This window comes from Poecilia reticulata, chromosome 7 (genome assembly GCF_904066995.2).
Source record: "Poecilia reticulata chromosome 7, P_reticulata-male-v2, whole genome shotgun sequence".
NCBI lineage: Eukaryota > Metazoa > Chordata > Actinopteri > Cyprinodontiformes > Poeciliidae > Poecilia > Poecilia reticulata.
In genome coordinates this window covers 31,588,556-31,602,851 of record NC_088836.1, presented here as the reverse complement: position 1 = coordinate 31,602,851, position 14,296 = coordinate 31,588,556, and the positions used below count along the sequence as shown (strand labels likewise).

Below are 14,296 nucleotides of genomic sequence, written 5' to 3'. Positions count from 1 at the left end.
ACACACACACACACACACACACACACACACACACACACACACACACACACACACACACACTGCGCTCTAATTATAGTGTTCTGAAACAGACAAGCATCCCCTGTTCTTTCTGCCTCAAGTCTGTTTCCCCTCCATGTTTCATCCCTCCTTCCTCTCCTCCCCTTCCTGGTTGCTTCGCTCACTTTTTGCTTCACCTCTCCTCCTCCAGGTAGATTTTGGTTCCCTCCGTTCCTCTCCTCCCCCTTTTCCTGTGACAACACTTCTTCCACTACCACACGCCTGTGGAATGAAGCAATCACACCTGGGCATGCGATGAAAACAATCTGATTCTCGCTTAAATGAGGAATAAATGAGTCATTTCGCTCTTCTCAAATCCTCCTCCCACATTCCACATCAAACTGCAGGACAATGAACGTAAGACAGCAAACCTTAAAAAGGAATTAAATAAAGTGAAGCTGCAACTGACAATTATTCTTAGTAATCGGTATTATCAATTAGCTGCAATTGTTTTATTTAACCACCCAACTTTTTATTTACAAATGATCAGAAAGGGGCAAAAACATGTAAATAAACAAATATGTCCTTTCTAAATAAGAAAAATAAACTTTTTATTGTCTAAGATGCAACAATGTGAAAAGACATGCATCTGCAGCTAAAAAAATGAACATTTCTGCTTGACTTAGTTGCTGGACTTTCCCGTTTTCATCTAAACTTCACCAGATAAAGACACACGTGAGAATCCTGTGGAAACGTAACTAAAAAGCAGCAGAGGAAATCTGTTGAATTTGACATTTCCACAGCTCCATCTGTGAATCTGACTGCAGAGAGGCTGAGACCAGGGGAGTCGGTCGGGGGGCAAACCGTCCTGTCTGCAGGTTGGGACACGTTGACTTAAATTCCTATCTCTCCCTCTTTCTCTTTCATTTAGTTGGAGGCGGGTCGTCAGCACCGTGTCACTGACTCAAACTCCAACCCCGGCCTTTACCCACCTACATTCTTTCAGGATAAAACCGTAACCGGGTGACTGCAGAGGCTCCCCCCCACTGTGCCTGTTGTCTCAGCTAAGCTGCTCTTGCAGGGTAGCGCTCCGTTCTGATGTACAAACATTTCAATCGGCCGCAACAAGCCGGCTTAGAAGAGCTCACATTTCTAAGGTTTAAAAACTTTACTTAGCAATGACCAAAAACATGCCTGAGAGTGTTTTCACACCTGATAGTCCGGTAGATTGGGTTTAATTTGGGACCAAAATTGCAACAATTCCAGTTCCCCTCCTGGCCTGAGGGGGCGCTGCAACAAGGACAACTGAAGGAAACAACTCAAAAACCTCTGACAACACTGAGCGCAACTTCCTTCTTCACGAAACATAAACAAAAATGCAGTGGTGTCAGATTTAGTGATTTCTCTTTTGTCTTTTCTGAAAGACCACGATTAATTTCTCCAGCTAGCGCTAGGCTAACATGTTTGTTTTGGTTTTACCCAGAATGCCTTGCGCTCTAGTCCATTTCCTGATTTTGGAGTGGGTTCACCAGAGGAGGGTAGAGAATCCAAAAAATTTTACTCAAGTAGCAAGAAGGTGTAACAAATTATGGTGAACCTCTCAGGTTCAAACAGAATAAAACTGAACCTATTCGTGTTCATAGTTCACTACCAAAACATTCCCAGCTTGATTGATTCATGTTTAATTATTATTTGTTTGACCAGACAGAGCAGAAACCCAAATGATACCAGTTTAAGTTTCTCCTTTCAGTTTGAAGCAGCCATTCATTGAATAATGAGACGAGCTCAATTCAGGTCCCTCTGGGAAAAAAAAAAAACAGCCTCATTAGGTTCAAAGTTCTCTGGAAATATCAGCGCTATTCATTCCCAAAATCTTTCAAACATGTCTGTGCACAGCACTGTGAAACAATCACACAAATCACACTTACTGCAGACACAAGATCACAGATTTACACACATGTGGAAGGCACTCGAGCACGAGAACCAAAGAGCTGCATTCAGCAGCATCAAGAGGTTCAAGAGACTCCAAAAAAGAAAAAGAAGGTTAGAGAGGAGTACCGGATGAGCGCTAAACTGTGAAAATACATGCTACGAAAGTGTGGGAGCGTATTTCTCTGACTCATTTCATTCAGCCGAGTTGCAGCACCGATGAGCTGGGAGAGGCATCAGGAAGATAAGCTGAAATCCGTCCTTGGTAAGTAATAAAACTGTTCAAACACAGAAATATTTTTGATTTATATGCAGATAAGCTGCTAAGCAATAACAAGGTGATCTGTAAGTTGTGCGCTACACTAATTAAAAAGTTACATCTGCTTACTCTAAAGCACTAATCATAAACTTTAGTTCTGCTAATGCTAAAGCACTAATCATAAGCTTTAGTTCTGCTAAAGCACTAATTGTAAACTTTAGTTCTGCTAAAGCACTAATCATAAACTTTAGTTCTGCTAAAGCACTAATCATAAACTTTAGTTCTGCTAAAGCACTAATCATAAACTTTAGTTCTGCTAAAGCACTAATCGTAAACTTTAGTTCTGCTAAAGCACTAATTATAAACTTTAGTTCTGCTAAAGCACTAATCATAAGCTTTAGTTCTGCTAAAGCACTAATCATACGCTTTAGTTCTGCTAACGCTAAAACATGGATCATAAACTTTAGTTCTGCCAACGCTAAAGCGCAACACCAATATGTTAGCCTATTTAGCACAAGCTAACGCTAGCGCGCTAAACCTCTAATTGTTTCAGCTCTACAATATATTCAAGAGATGCGCACAACATTTTGCTGCAGCCATAAATATTGGACAAAAATTTAAAGTGTTAAAAACTTGTTTTCTTGTTGAATATTTTGCAATGGTTTACAAGGACGTTGTGCTTTCTCATTCTTCATGTTTTCCAACGGTCGCTTACTTAAAAATCATAGTTGTAACTGATCTGAACAGCTCAAGTTTATCTGTTTAGATAAGGAGCCCTTTCATGTTGTTGTTTACATGCTGGGGGACAAAAAGGCTTTTCTTTCTCATGCCGTCCACAGAGGCGCCGCCGAGATAGAACAACTCCATTAACTAAATGAAATATGAAGGCATAATTAACTCAGTGCAGAGTGCCACAGCAAAGGGAAAAATAACGCAGAAAAACCGTTTGAAAATAACTCCAGACCACTTGTAATCTTCTTTTTTCTCATTCTGAGTCGGCTACGCTACACACAGACCCGCTGCCATAGCAACGGACAAAAACACCACTAATGTTTCTGGATTTAACATAAAAAAAACCACTGAAACATTTCCCACGCAAAGAACAGAGCATTCTGTTATGGTTTTACCTTTTATAGGCTTGATGTTTATTTTGTTTTTACTAAGCGATCACTGTAGCTGATTAGCTACAGCTGCTATTAGCTAAGCTAACACAGGGGTGGTTGATTAGATAATTTTTAACAAGCTGCTCTACTGATGACCTGTCAGAGTCGGTGTTTCTGACGCCAAATTCATTTTTTTTAGCTGACATGTTACGGTTGTCAAAGTCAAGCTAGCATATCTCTGGGTGTGCTGTGGTGGCGCAGGGGTTAAGCACAGTCCACACATGGAGGCCTCAGTCCTTGATGTGGCCGTCGCAGGTTTGATTCCCGGCCTGGCGACCTTTGCCGCATGTTTTCTCCTCCTCTCATTTCTCACTTTCCTGTCAACTAACTATCAAATAAAGGCCACTAGAGCCCATAAAACCTTTTAAAAATAAGCTAGTATATCTCTGACCTACTTCCCTTTCCCTCATAAATTTTTTCTTAATTAAAACTTTTCTCTGACCTTATCTAGTTGTAGTAGTGTTTAGAATTAGTAGAAAAGCATTGCATCCCTTTTCTTTTATATATTTAAGACTTAGGGAGCAGAAAAAGGTCAACGCTGTGACGCTACATCAGGCCAACAGGGTTAAACTGAGAAACCAGGCCAGACCCGAAGAAAGACATCAAAAGTAAAGAAAAACAGAGGACATTTAAGGACAGGGATGTCCTGATGAAGGCCAGGGTTTAAAATTCTCGTATTTTTAGGGGTTTTTTGTGAATCCTACCTGTCCCAGATCCAGCGTAACGTTGACCTCGTTGTATTCGGTGCTGCGGGACAGAGGGGGGCTCTGCCACCATCTCTCCGTCCCATCGATGGCGTTGGTGATGGGATGCGCTCGGTCGCTGTCCTGCTGGCTGCAGATGTCACAGTACTGCCCCTAAGATGGCCGACATGGAGGGTCATTAGGAAGTTAGTCCTTAGAGGAGCCAAGGTGGATATAAAACTTGGCATCATTCACGTTTTCTTAATCACAACTTCCTGAAGGGTCTAGTTAAAACATAAAATCCTCTGGAGGATTTCAAATCATGAAAAGTTTATTTTATGGATACAAAATGAAAATGAAGTGCATAATGTGTTCTTCTTCAAGCATCAGCAAAGGCAAAATGATCATTTTGTATGTTGGAAAAATGTGTTTTCACAGCTGTTGTCAAAGTAGAGACTTTAATTCGAGCTTCAGAGATGAATCCACCTGTTCTATTCATTTCTGAGCTGCACCAAAGAAATTTACCTTCAACAATGAACCATTAATGTCTTATTTTCAAGACTAAATGTAGAAAACCATTTTATGCACTTAGTCAAAGCCTTTACTTCAAACAGTTCATCTATTTTCCTCCATAATCCTCCTGATTATTTACTAATCCATCAGCTATCGTAGCGATTAGCCTGGCGGGATTTTTAGAGATGACAAGTTTGAACCTGAAGAAACTGGAGTAAAAACATGACGTCACTGCAGGTCAGTCAGGATAAAAGTCATTTTCATCAGTCATCAGTATTTTAAAGAACAGACTTTAAAATAGACTTTAAAATACTGATGTTAGTTTATAAATCATTGAACGGTTTAGCACCACAATACCTTAAAGATCTGTTATTACTGTACCAACCGTCTAGACCCCTCAGATCTTCTGGTTTTGCTCTGCATCCCCAGAACCAGAACCAAACGAGGAGAAGCAGCATTCAGTTTCTATGCAACACAGATCTGGAACAAACTTCTAGAAAACTGTAAAACCGCTGAAACACTGAGAGCCTTTAAATCTCAACTTAAAACCCACCTGGTTAGAGTTGCTTATGGCTAAATTAGGGTTAGAGTGCTGGTTTTGATGTCTTCCATGTTTTTATGTCTTCAATGTTTTTAATTTCTTTTTCTTTCTTTTCGACGTTTTAATGATGTAAAGCCCCCCGGAAAACATCCCAGTTAAACAACGTTTAACTAAAGTTCTACTGCGTTCAACTAAAAACCTAGAGGTTGGAGTCCTTGTCAAACGGTGTTTTTGACTAAAGTCCCTGAGGGTTAGAATCCCAGTTAAACGACGTTCAACTAAAGTTCTACGGGGTTTAGAGTCCCAGTTGACGGAGTTTCAACTAAAAACCTAGAGGTTGGAGTCCTTGTCAAACGGTGTTTTTGACTAAAGTCCCTGAGGGTTAGAATCCCAGTTAAACGACGTTTAACTAAAGTTCTACGGGGTTTAGAGTCCCAGTTGACGGAGTTTCAACTAAAATCCTAGAGGTTGGAGTCCTTTTTAAACGGTGTTTTTGACTAAAGTCCCTGAGGGTTAGAATCCCAGTTAACCGACGTTTAACTAAAGTTCTACGGGGTTTAGAGTCCCAGTTGACGGAGTTTCAACTAAAAACCTAGAGGTTGCAGTCCTTGTCAAACTGTGTTTTTGACTAAAGTCCCTGAGGGTTAGAATCCCAGTTAAACGACGTTTAACTAAAGTTCTACGGGGTTTAGAGTCCCAGTTGACGGAGTTTCAACTAAAAACCTAGAGGTTGGAGTCCTTGTCAAACGGTGTTTTTGACTAAAGTCCCTGAGGGTTAGAATCCCAGTTAAACGACATTTAAATCTCTCTCTTTCTCACCGTTTATTTAATGTCACATGCTGTTTTTATTTTAATTATGTAAAGCACTTAGAAATGCCTTGCTGCTGGAATGTGCTATACAAATAAAATTTGATTGATTTCTTCTGTTTCGTGTTTTTCTCAATGAAATTCCTGGCGAGTCGGACTTACACTGTAAAACATTTGAGTCACATCTTTTAACTTCTGTCTAAAGAAATCTTGCAGGTTTTAGATTTTGAACTTAAAGTTTCAGTAGTAAGTTGTGTTAAAAACTCCAAGAGAACAAATGAGGGTTTTTAACTTTGCACTTAAAAAAACAGAAAGAAAAAGGCAGGAGTGGGAATTATTTCCCAGGATGCTTAGCGGCTTGTTTTTGTATCCCTCCTGTGTTTTTATTCTTTGTAAGGTAACCGTTAATTTGCAAAAATATTTGCTTTATTTTTTTTTTGTTTTTACTTTTTGTCTGTTCAAAATAAATAAAAATGTTTTATTAAACTGCTTAAGTTAAATATTTCTGAACTCAATGTGATGTTTAATGAAATGCATTTACGCAAATTGAATCAAGAATTTAAATTCTTGCAATTAAAATAAGCAATTCGAACAGTTTTCTTGAATGATGTGAAATAATTATTTGGCTTAAATTAAAGTATTAAGTTATAAGAACTCACAACTGAAGATTAATGAGCAATCAGAAGTTAAAAAACGATGTTTACACGACTTGTTTCTTGTTAAATCAGCTGGATAAAGTTGAATTTCTGAATTAAAACCAAAACAATTGTCTAGTTTCAAGGGAGCAGATAAACTTTTGCTTTTAAGAAATTCACCAGATGTTCAGCATTTTTGGTATTTCTTACTCAAATCAAAAGAATCAAATCTAATTTGGCAAATTGTTGTAAAATAACAAACGCAGACAAATCAGAGAAAGATTAGGGAAAAAGCTTTAAATGAGAGATTATTCCTGTCAGTTACTGTCATCTAGCTGATCCTACATTCACACTATTCTGCTAATTCAGAAACTTGTTTGACTTTATTTAAGGCACAGGCATAAATTTTAAAGTTTCTATAAACAGCTTGAGCACTTTGGAAATAAAAGTTCCCTGAGGCTTAAAACAAGTTCCTGCAAGATTCCCCAACCTCTGCTGATTAATCCTAATCTAGGAGAAAAATCTCAGTTCAGCAGCACATTTTCATTTGTACTCCTCCTGGGGTCAAATCCACACTTAAACTGAATATTCTTGTTTTTTTTTTTGGTGCCCTCAGGACTTGAAAACCTGCCGGTAACAGGGAGCGTAAAGCCCGTCTGATTGGAGGACACGGGTCAGTCGCTGGGAGGAATGTGGGGAACAGGTGGGAGAAAAACCGAGAGATGGAGAAAGACGTTTTTATGTGCTCTCCCACGAACCTGCAACTCGCTTTTCATGTGTTAGCAGAAGTTAAAAAGAGCCCAAAACTCACCCAGAAATTAAAGAGGTGGAACAGAAACTTTGGTTGTTCTTGTATAACTGACCCGTGTTAAACTTTGCCAAGACCTACAAACGCAGCGGTGCATGAAACGATGACTTGGCAGAGCAGCTGGAGGTTCAAACCAGTGATATTAAAACGATTGTAGCTAAAAGATACAGTAGAAAATAGATTTAGGCAGAGGCGGGAACTCCAGTAAAACTACCAGTAAAACTACCAGTAAAACTACCAGTAAAACTCCAGTAAAACTACCAGTAAAACTACCAGTAAAACTCCAGTAAAACTACCAGTAAAACTCCAGTAAAATTACCAGTAAAACTACCAGTAAAACTACCAGTAAAACTACCAGTAAAACTACCAGTAAAACTACCAGTAAAACTACCAGTAAAACTACCAGTAGAACTCCCAGTAAAAGTAACAGTAAAAGTACTAGTAAAGCTACCAGTAAAGCTACCAGTAAAAGTACCAGTAAAACTACCAGTAAAGCTACCAGTAAAAGTACCAGTAAAACTACCAGTAAAGCTACCAGTAAAAGTACCAGTAAAACTACCAGTAAAACTACCAGTAAAACTCCCAGTAAAACTACCAGTAAAACTACCAGTAGAACTCCCAGTAAAAGTACCAGTAAAAGTACCAGTAAAACTACCAGTAAAACTACCAGTAAAACTACCAGTAAAACTACCAGTAAAACTACCAGTAAAAGTACCAGTAAAACTACCAGTAAAACTACCAGTAAAACTACCAGTAAAACTACCAGTAAAACTACCAGTAAAACTACCAGTAAAACTACCAGTAAAACTACCAGTAAAACTACCAGTAAAACTCCCAGTAAAACTACCAGTAAAATTACCAGTAAAACTACCAGTAAAACTACCAGTAAAACTACCAGTAAAACTACCAATAAAACTACCAGTAGAACTACCAGTAAAACTCCCAGTAAAACTCCCAGTAAAAGTACCAGTAAAAGTACCAGTAAAACTCCCAGTAAAACTACCAGTAAAACTACCAGTAAAAGTACCAGTAAAACCACTAGTAAAACTCCAGTAAAATTACCAGTAAAACTACCAGTAAAACTACCAGTAAAATTACCAGTAAAACTCCAGTAAAAAAGTATTTGGTATAAAGTATCTTCAAGTACTGAGTAACTTAAAACATTACATCAGGTGGTTCAAAGTGTAAAGTTAGGTGGAAAATTTGTTATTTTAAAAAAGGAAACTAAAATAATTCATATGAGTAACAAAAAAATAAAATAAAAATGTTTCCAAATCAGTTACTTTCCATAAAAAAAACTTTTGAAACTTTAACAAAAACTGCAGGTCTGTGTGTGTCTGCTGGATTTTTGGTTAAAAAATGTTTGTTTTTCTTTCAGTGGGCAGAAAATCCAGACATTTTACTCACGTAAGAGTAAAACTGCAGCGTTTAAATATTCTCCTAAAAGTAGATTTAAATAAAAAGTTACTCATGTAGATGTAAATAGTTACTCCCCAACTCTGTGTTAAAATGAATTAGATTCCTCTAATGAGGTAAAAACGTTAACATTTTGCAGCTAACCTTTATTCGACTTAAATCTGATGCAAAAATCTCTTTTTCACCAGTTACTGCCAAGAAATGAAAACAAATGATTTCTGTAAAGGAGTAAAAGTTCTTCTCTTTCTTTAGTCAATGCATGACATAGATGACAAACCTAATTAGACTCAGAGGATCCAACTGATTGAGAATAAATCTAAATTCGACTTTAAATTTTTTAACTTTTTGTTGAATCTGGTTGAAAATGCATTAATTTTGAGCCAGAAGTTACGCTTGTGTTAATTTAAACAAAAAACTTTTCCTCTAAAGTTTAAATTTGTAAACATTTGACTAAAAACTAAAGTTATTAAACATGAAACTTTTTTTTAAAACCAAAACATCTTTAAAAATGATCAACATATTCTGTTATTATTGATGCTATCTAGATGTAGTGGGAAACTAATATCAGCTTTGACACTTTTTTAAAAGAAAAAAATACAACAGTGCAGAAGGTTAACATGGTTTGTGATATATTCCTCTATTAAAAAGATATTTTAGGTTTAACTTCAGCTCTGTCACGATAAATTGTTCCAGAAGTTATTGCGATAAATGACAATATTGTAGTTTTGACACCATTTTCAAATAATGGTAAAAAATAAAACAACAAACCATTCTCAAAGATCAATAAACACCAGAACTGGAAGACATTTTAAATATAAAAAATAAACTAACAAACCAAATAAAGTGAATTAGACCTGAGACCAAACCACCTGACTGAAGAGTTTTATCATCCAGTTATTGGTAGAGAAGAGAGAAAAACTATCAATCATACAGATGGAAAATGTTGAGCTGCTTTTAATTTATCGTGTGATTAATCAATTTATTCCCAATATATGTGCACAGAGGAGCTTGTGTGAATAAATAAAGTTGCACGACCTAAACCTGGAAATGCACAACCTGAAAGTAAAATAAATCAGAGAAAACTGTTGCGGTTCTCAGGTCGTTTTTAAGCTCAGTCTGTATTAATGAAGCGACATTAACTCATTCCCAGTCTGCCCCAGTCCGGACCGGAAGTTAGTGAGGTTCTGGACTCACCTGGATGGTCTGGCTCGGGTCTCCGGACACCGGGCCTCCGACCAGCTTGCAGTACAGGTCCTGCAGGCTCCGGCCGGTCTCGTCCTCCCCGCAGGTCGCCGTGGCGGTGATCTTCGTGCCCTCCGCCAGGTTGAAGTAAGGCGGGTGGAGGCTGTAGCCGTTCAGCCCGGTGGCCGGAAGCTCCTGGGCCGCAACGAGGCACCAGCAGCCGAGGAGCAGCGCCAACAACCCGGCTGCGCCCATCATCCCGGTCCACCTGCGCGCTCGATCCGGGAGGAAGAAGGTCCGGCTGGGGGTGTGAGAGCCGCGGTTAGCAGGAGCAAAGCTGAGGCATCTGCAGGGAGGAAGCAGTGGAGGGTTTCTAACTCCAGAGGACAGAAAAATGAGAGCCGAGGGAAATCCTGGACAGTGTGTGCGCTCTCCGGGTGGCACCGAGTCCAACTGAACCAGTGGAAGTCCTCCCTCCTCTGAGTCTCTGCAGCCTGTCCCCAGTGGTTAAAGCGGGGAACAATCAGAACTGGAGTTCATTCAGAGACCTCCAAAGACACCAAACATGATGTAAATACTGAAAAAAGAAAAATAAAGTTCCTCCAAAGACACCAAACATGATGGAAATACTGAAAAAAGAAAAATAAAGTTCCTCCAAAGACACCAACCATGATGGAAATACTGAAAAAAGAAAAATAAAGTTCCTCCAAAGACACCAAACATGATGTAAATACTGAAAAAAGAAAAATAAAGTTCCTCCAAAGACACCAACCATGATGGAAATACTGAAAAAAGAAAAATAAAGTTCCTCCAAAGACACCAAACATGATGGAAATACTGAAAAAAGAAAAATAAAGTTCCTCCAAAGACACCAAACATGATGGAAATACTGAAAAAAGAAAAATAAAGTTCCTCCAAAGACACCAAACATGATGGAAATACTGAAAAAAGAAAAATAAAGTTCCTCCAAAGACACCAAACATGATGGAAATACTGAAAAAAGAAAAATAAAGTTCCTCCAAAGACACCAAACATGATGGAAATACTGAAAAAAAGAAAAATAAAGTTCCTCCAAAGACAAAAACATGATGTAAATACTGAAAAAAGAAAAATAAAGTTCCTCTAAAGACACCAAACATGATGGAAATACTGAAAAAAGAAAAATAAAGTTCCTCCAAAGACAAAAACATGATGTAAATACTGAAAAAAGAAAAATAAAGTTCCTCCAAAGACACCAAACATGATGGAAATACTGAAAAAAGAAAAATAAAGTACCTCCAAAGACACCAAACATGATGTAAATACTGAAAAAAGAAAAATAAAGTTCCTCCAAAGACAAAAACATGATGTAAATACTGAAAAAAGAAAAATAAAGTTCCTCTAAAGACACCAACCATGATGGAAATACTGAAAAAAGAAAAATAAAGTTCCTCCAAAGACAAAAACATGATGTAAATACTGAAAAAAGAAAAATAAAGTTCCTCTAAAGACACCAACCATGATGGAAATACTGAAAAAAGAAAAATAAAGTTCCTCCAAAGACAAAAACATGATGTAAATACTGAAAAAAGAAAAATAAAGTTCCTCCAAAGACACCAAACATGATGGAAATACTGAAAAAAGAAAAATAAAGTTCCTCCAAAGACAAAAACATGAGTTAACAAAGTTAATTTCTTCAAAAAAAAAACCAAAACTCAGAAATTGTCTAGAAAAAACAAGAACATTTCTGAGTTTGAAAAGTTGAAAATTTGGTAGAAAACAACTGTGGGATTAATCTCAGAAATCTCCTAAAAAAAAATAAATTCTGAGCTTGAAAAGTCAAACATTTGCTATAAAACTCAGAAGTTTTGAGATTTATCTCAGAAATTTTCTAGAAAAAGAAAATGTCTTATTTTGGAAAATCAAAGATGAAAGTCAAACATTTTTTACCTTTAAACTCAGAAAAAAAAAATGTCCTAGAAAATTCTGAGGATAATCTAAAAATTCCTGACTTTTTTTTCTACCTGAAATTTTCAAGTTTTTCTAGAAAAATCCAGGCACTAATCTCAATATTTCTGAGTTTTAACTACAATTTTCTTGACTTTTCAAACTGAAACTTACCTTTTTTTCCTAGAAAATTTCTGAGATTAATCTCAATATTTCTAATTTTATTTCTTGCAAGTTTTCAACTTCTGAAACTCAGAAATGTCCTTGTTTTTTTCTAGAAAGTTCCTGAGGTTAATTTCAACATTTCTGAGTGTTTTGGCAGAAATTTGCTCATTTTTCTGTCCATAACGGTCCTGATACACCGTTGTTCAGTTTAATAGATTTTGTATTTGTTTAAAAGTTACTTACTTTGTATTTTTCTTAATTACTGTCTGCAGATCTTTCTGAGTCTGACTTTAAACCAGACAGATCTCTTCCTGAGTTTTAGTTTCATAGCTATGACTCAAATGTGGAACTTTGGTCGGATGATAACAGGTGGAAGTTTATTATCTGGTTCAACATCCAGGTTAACGTTCAAAACAAGCTGCCAAACCTTTAAAATGTTCAAAATCTTGAAACCTTTTGCACTTCAGAAGTGGCAAAAGAAATAAAAAGAAATCAGTTGAAAGAAAATTTTTCCAAATCAGTTTCTTTCAATTTAAAACTTATGAAACTTTAATAAAAACTGCAGGTGTGTGTCTGGTGAATTTTTGGTTAAAACGTGTTTGTTTTTCATTCAGTAGGTAGAAAATCCAGAAATTTTACTCAAGTAAGAGCAGAAATACTTTCCAAGTAAAAGTAGAAAGTGCAGCGAAGTTAAAAAAAAACCCCCAAAACTCCTAAAAGTTACATTTTTCAAAAACGTTCACAGCAAAAAGCCCAGTGTTAATTTAACTCTGAAGAGTGTGGACCATATAAACACTGAAAAAGTGTTAATATCAACTCTGTGGGAGTTAAATCAACACTGGGAATTATGTTGTTAACTCCCACAGAGTTGATATTAACACTCTTCAGAGTTAAATTAACACTGGGCTTAAATGTAACTAGTTACTGCTGAACTCTGGTTACACATGCGCCACACCAACCCGTCTCCTTCGAACTCGAAGACGAGTCGTTGGCAGACCAGAGCGTCTTTTCCCAGCATGCCTGGCGTTCCCTGGTCTCTGATAAACTGAAGACAATGGATGGATGGTGCTCTGCTATCTCTGTTCACACCAGGATCTAGAAAATATTCACCGTTTCTGTTTTCTGTTGTCGCTCACCAACAGCCTGAACCCGAGAGCCACAGCAGGGGGTTGTTTAGGAAACACAGGATTAGAATGAGACGGTAGACAACCTGTCTCTGTCCCTCACTGTCCCACGGAGACGTTTGTCCTCCTCCTGCTGCTGCAGGAAAAGCCAGGAGTCGGTGAGACACAACTGATGAGCAATTACTGTAAACATTCAGCTTTCTCACATAGCAGGAAGAGATTTTACAAAAGTTACTCTTTGATACACTGCAAAAACACAATTTTAGTTCTAGTTTTTAGTGCACTTATCTTACTACTTTTGAAATAAGACAAAATTAACTTATAAGTAACTTTTGAGCAAGTTATAGGAGCTTGTTTTAAGTCAATAATTCCTTAAAATTGAGAAAGAAGTACTTCAGTTCAAATTCAAAAATACTTTATTGATCCCAAAGGGAAATTAAAAGTTGTTGCAACTCATATTGTCACAGATTCTTCAAAGTGTTATTGTAGATTATGATGGTTGTTGGTAGGAAAGAGCTCTTGTAGCACAGTCTGTATTAAACATGAGAAAAACAGCAAACATGGCGTTGATAGGATGGTTTTCTGAGGAAAGTTTCTTGAAGAGTCAGAAATGTTGCACCAAAGACTCAGCAGCACAGACTGAAAGTTCAATGAACCTCCGGGAAACACCTGAGCAGGTGTGTGTGTGTGTGTGTGTGTGTGTTTATGTTTCTCTTGGACTCTGGAGTTCTGCCATCTAATTAAGCAACAGGAACCTTTCTAGAAGATGAAAGTTTCCATCGCAGTAGCACTCATACCTGTTCACAAAGCAGATTTTCAAATGTTTTGCATTCATCTTGGAGAAGTTTAAATCCACCCACGGCTAGTTTATCACTGATCCTTACTACAGCTTAGTGTCACCCCAGAAATGAGGTTTTGTTTTGTTGCGAGTTCTCAGACAAAAACAAGTCCCAGCAACGACTGTTTCCACGTGAAAGGAGGAAATTACAAGAAACAGCTGCAGATGAGTTGAACAACCGAATAATTTCATGGATGATTATGGTTGTTTAGATAAATGTTCCGAAAGGTTGGCCGCCTCTTGTTCAAAGTGAAGCAATATTTTCTGAAGCAATACACCGTGCCCTGCAGGAGGACTCATACTCCACAGG

General features: G+C 37.5%; 1 protein-coding gene across 2 annotated transcripts in view; it reads right to left on the bottom strand.

The window, feature by feature from the left end:
- Positions 1-11,104, bottom strand: part of lama5 (laminin, alpha 5) — a 96,622-nt gene extending 85,518 nt beyond the window's left edge. For both annotated transcript variants that reach the window (XM_017309445.2, XM_081609330.1), the window contains exons 1-2: positions 9,946-11,104; positions 4,053-4,205 (exon numbers count right to left, since the gene is read on the bottom strand). In XM_017309445.2, the coding sequence (XP_017164934.2) occupies positions 4,053-4,205; positions 9,946-10,191 (399 nt within the window). In that variant the 5' untranslated portion in view covers positions 10,192-11,104. The remainder of the gene's footprint in view (positions 1-4,052; positions 4,206-9,945) is intronic.
- Between the last annotated feature and the right edge of the window lie 3,192 nt (positions 11,105-14,296).